This window comes from Poromitra crassiceps (assembly GCF_964638095.1).
Source record: "Poromitra crassiceps genome assembly, chromosome: 1".
In the NCBI taxonomy this organism is placed as follows: Eukaryota; Metazoa; Chordata; class Actinopteri; order Beryciformes; family Melamphaidae; genus Poromitra; species Poromitra crassiceps.
This window is the reverse complement of record NC_139623.1, coordinates 98,985,178-98,990,319: the sequence shown is the minus strand read 5'-3', so window position 1 is coordinate 98,990,319 and position 5,142 is coordinate 98,985,178. Positions and strand designations below refer to the sequence as shown.

Genomic DNA, 5,142 nt, shown 5'->3' with positions numbered 1-5,142 from the left:
ATGAAGACCAGTCACAAAAATCTGCTTTTCCCCTATACAGTGCTGTCCCTCATGTGAGTATAACCATCACATGTGCTGTGACTCAAAAGATTACTCTGGTATTTATGGGTGTTTTGCATGGGGCTAGCAACCCCACCATGTAAAAGCCGCAAAAACATGTTTGGTGTAGTGTGGTTGTGGTTTGCGGCCCTATGATCCACTTGGTGGTATATGAGTTAGCATCCCTCACAGGATTCTGACTGATCTTTAAATCTCTATCTCTCTAGGATTTTGTGCCACGGAAAGGACCTTTTCTTCAACGACAATGCAAACCTTGTACTCCCGGGCTCCTACAACATCCCCTGGATGGCGGGCATTGAGGACTTCCGTACCCTCTCTCTCCTCACCATCCCGGGCACCCACGACAGCATGGCCCTCCACGGAGGCCCGGAGGCCGAATGCCAGGTGTTGTCCCTGAAGGATCAGCTGAGGGTGGGCGTGCGTTACCTGGACCTCAAAGTGTTTGCTCTGGGCAACACCATGTACGTGATGCACGGGGTGATGTACCAGCACAGCACTTTCAAGGAGGTCCTGGACACCGTGCGAGCCTTCCTGTCAGAGTTTAAGACCGAGGCCGTTATCATCCGAGTCAAACCACTCCTGTCCTTTGAAAAAGAGAGTGTCAATCAAATGGTGCAGAGTCTGATTGGCAACGACAAGCATGTTTGGGTGAGCTCTGGAATGCCCAACATGGGTCAGGTCAGGGGCAAAATAGTCTTTGTACAGAAAAGCACCTTCACACTAGGAATCCCTCTCATAGATACAGAGAGTAAAGATGGCAATAAGGTTGAAAACATTAAAGATAAAGACAATGCCATAATTAAACACTTGAACCAAGCCACTGTCGCTTGTGGAGGGGATAATATTGTTCTCACCTACTCTAGCGGGACTGGCTTCGGTACATTCTGGGGCATGTTTCTAACTCCGAAAAGGGTGGCTGAAAAGGTCAACCCATGGCTCAATAAGTACTTGACACAGTTTAACCCAAATCATCCCAAACCATGCTTTGGTGTCATTGCCATGGACTTTCCTGGTATTGACCTCATTCAAACTCTTATCGGTTTAAATTGGTGGTAAAGCTTTGGTGTGTATCAAGTGTTTGTGAGGGTTTGAATCTGATGCACAACTATGCAATCATTTCTCTGCCATCTCAGTACTCTACTATGTCTAATAAATGGGAAATGCCTTCATGGTAATCCAAAATGTATTGTCCTTGTCTTTGTCCACAGTTTACTGCATGATGTTATAGAAATGCTCTAACAGTAATCTAAGATATCCTCACTCTCCATTGCTGTATGATTTGACATACAATAATGTTGCCTTCAAGCAGGGGCGGACTGAGATCCTAATTCAGGCCGGGCATTAGATACCAAGCAGGCCAGGCCGATACGGGCCGGCGGCGAAAAATTTGGGCCATTTGAAGCCCAATTTGGGCCGTTTGAAGCCCAATTTGGGCCATTTGAAGCCAGATTTGGGCCGTTTGAAGCCCAATTTGGGTCGTTTGTAGCCAGATTTGGGCCGTTTGAAGCACAATTTGGGCCGTTTGAAGCACAATTTGGGCCGAGTCCAATTTTACAATGAGATGCACCCACTTTAACCCTGAATAAAGTAATAAAACCACTAGTAAACCAGTAGGCGGCGCCTACTGCGAGCACCAAAAAATTTTTTTTTTTTTTTTTTTTAGGCCAGGCCAGGCCAGGCCACTGGGCATTTGCCCGACGTGCCCGATTATGCAGTCCGCGCCTGCCTTCAAGCGTTCATATAATCAAGACTTGTCATGCATTGAAGTGCTTTTGGTTGATAACAACAACAACAACAACAATAATAATAATAATAACAACAACAAAATCGATCCTGCAACAAACTTTTTAATTGATGCAATTTAATCGATTTTTTTACTTGATTAATGTATATTTATTCCAAACAAGTTAATTTCGTCTATCTATTATTAACTATTAGTTTTTCTTATTGAAAGACTGTGTGTATTTTGTCATACCTGACAGTTTCGACTGCTGCTTCCTGCAGTCTTCCTCAGAGACGTCACGTGATGTTGTTGTGACGTGCTGTATGGCTGGTTTATGAAGGGTTGGCCATCCCACCTGGATAGGTAGGATGACCATGCCCCCTGCTGGCCGGTAGTTTATGGAGGAGGACTGTGTCCCAGGTGTGGGATAGCATGTAGGCCCCCTCATCCCGGTTCACAGTCCGGGGTGCACGTTTCCGTATCTCCATTGCTTCCCTGATCCAACGGTGGTATTTGTTGCTTTCCGATCTGATGACCTTGGCCTTCTCCCAGTCCATGATGTGATTCTCTCTTTTACAGTGATCCGAGATGGCTGATTTCAGATTCTCCTGGTCTGCTTTCTGTTTTGTTGCACGTGTGACGGTGTGCGCATGCCGCGCTCCAGTTGTTTCCTTATCACATTCTTTCTGATGTTCTTTCTTGCGTGTGCCAAATGCTCTGCCCGTTTCTCCAATGTAAGTCTTATTGCATGATAGGCATGGGATCTCGTATATTACGTCACACTTCTTGGTGGGTTCAATGCGGTCCTTGGGGTGCACCAGCATCTGGCGTAGCTTGGTGTGCGGCTTCACCGGTGTGCTTATGCGGTGTTTTCTCATCGCCCTCTGTACTCGCTCTGTGAGCCCCCTGATGTAGGGAAGGGTGACCATGCCCAGGCTTTCTGGCTTGGTTGTGTTTTTCCTCTTTGTTTCCCCTTTGTTTATGTTCTTCTGGACTGCTTCCTTTCCCTTTGGATCGGATCGGAAAGCAACAAATACCACCGTTGGATCAGGGAAGCAATGGAGATACGGAAACGTGCACCCCGGACTGTGAACCGGGATGAAGGGGCCTACATGCTATCCCACACCTGGGACACAGTCCTCCTCCATAAACTACCGGCCAGCAGGGGGCATGGTCATCCTACCTATCCAGGTGGGATGGCCAACCCTTCATAAACCAGCCATACAGCACGTCACAACAACATCACGTGACGTCTCTGAGGAAGACTGCAGGAAGCAGCAGTCGAAACTGTCAGGTATGACAAAATACACACAGTCTTTCAATAAGAAAAACTAATAGTTGATGTATATTTGTTGTAGACTTTTTTCTGCACTAAAAATACACTAAAGCCCAATTTATGCTTTGTCTGCCGACACTTTTGAAACGGTCGCCAACAGAAATGAGGACTTGAGTCGACACTTTCAAGTGTCGGCGAGCAGTGTCTGCTACCTTGAAATGAATGAACGTGTCCCCGCTATTTTTATCAGCCTGTCCTTGATGTATGACTTCGTGAAAATCACAAAGAACATTGTGACCAATTTCCCAGAGAGAGAGGAGGTGAGTTGTGTGTCGTTTATATGCGGCTGCAGCCAAGTACGTTACATCTAGCCTCCGAGGTGGTTTCACTGTGCGTTCCCTCTCTTCTCTTGGCTGTCTGCTTATAGCGTTCGAGTGTCACGTGACCGTTGAATTCGGCGACCATGTGCTGAGCGACACTTTCTAAAGTATAAATTAAGCTTAATGGCTAAACAGTATTTGCAACTGTTATGTCTCTTCAACACCAAAATAAATTACAATTATGCAACAACAACAAAAAAAGAGCATGACAATGTTATGTAAATGTAAAAAAAAACATGTAAATGTGAATGTAAATGTTTTCTCATCTGGGCCTAATCCTCTTTCATAAATCTAGGTTGACTGTTCTGATACCAGTTGGAGCATGCAATCACTCACTCACTCACTCACTCACACACACACACACACACACACACACACACACACACACACACACACACACACACACACACACACACACACACACACAAACACACATACACACACACACACACACACACACACACACACACACACACACACACACACACACACACACACACACACACACACACACACACACACATACACATACAGTACATAGGCTACATACATACATAGGCTACATGCATGAGCCCTTTATGTTAGATTAGAGGTTTTCAAAGTGGAAGGCGGGGCTCCAAACAGTTTCAGGGGAAGCTAGGCTAGGGGCTCAGTGAATGGAAGTGAAAAATATTACTTATCAAATAACATAGAATAGCCTAAATGTGTAGCCTACATGCAGAGCTTTTAATCTAGTCTAGCAAAGCAAGAAAGTTCAGAGACTTTGGAGAAAGTTTTCCCCACTTTCTCAGAGGCAGAAACAAATAAATGCCTTCAGAAATACCTTTTTTATGTATTTGGTTTTGGTGTAGTCAAACAGCCATGTCAGGCTATTTTGGCTCAATTGTTGAGTGTATCTATGGCATTGCCTGGGATCAAATAACATAATCATGATCCCATAGGCATCCAAGAATTTAGCAAAACTAAGCAAGTAAACTAAGGCAGGCCCGGTTCTACGGGGGTGCAAAAGCATGCATTGCACCCTTATTTTAATTGTCTGCATGCTCAGTTGAAAAGTTTTTTTTTTTTTTTTTTTTTTTTTTTTTTATAAATGCTACAGCTGCACACTTACTGTTTAAACTTGAATTATAGTTGTTGTTTTTCTTTGTTCTTTGATGTGATTTTATGGCTTTTTGGCACCTATATGTAACCTTTTAAGGTTGAGATAATTGTATTATCATGATATGGTCCAAATATTTCAGTAAAGCACTTGAAACACTTGAAATATTCTTGCTTGGGTGGTATCATTCTACTTGAAATGATGGTCAAATGCATTATTTTTAGTAAAATAACATGTCAAATTTTTAGGGCGGCCGGCCGGCCACCCAAGTGGGCCCGGCCTTTGGCCGGGCATCTGCACCCCTTCCTATGTAGGATGCACCCCTAGTCATCTTGTTCTGGAACCAGCCCTGAACTAAGGGGAGGGTCGGCACCTTTTTCGTCTGACTTTGAAAACCGGATGTGATAATGAGTCAGGAAAGGGTTAAATTTCCATAACGCCTCCACGTGGGGGAGGTACTACCGGGTACTACCGGTAAAAGCCTGGCATTTTTCTTCCTCGTCCCATAACCAGTGTTGCCAGATGGGAGGGTTTTCCGCCCAATTTGGCTGGTTTGGGGTGCATATTGTGCGGGGAGGAAATGGGCTTGGGCGGGTTTGGTTTA

At 44.8% G+C, this 5,142-nt stretch overlaps 1 protein-coding gene across 1 annotated transcript; it reads left to right on the top strand.

The window, feature by feature from the left end:
- LOC310772276 (1-phosphatidylinositol phosphodiesterase-like) lies at nt 1-1,116 on the top strand (the record flags this gene model as incomplete). Its single annotated transcript, XM_083632039.1, has 2 exons — nt 1-53; nt 267-1,116. The coding sequence occupies 2 exons, from the start codon at nt 1-3 to the stop codon at nt 1,114-1,116; spliced, it is 903 nt and encodes a 300-aa protein (XP_083488165.1).
- Nucleotides 1,117-5,142: the final 4,026 nt, after the last annotated feature.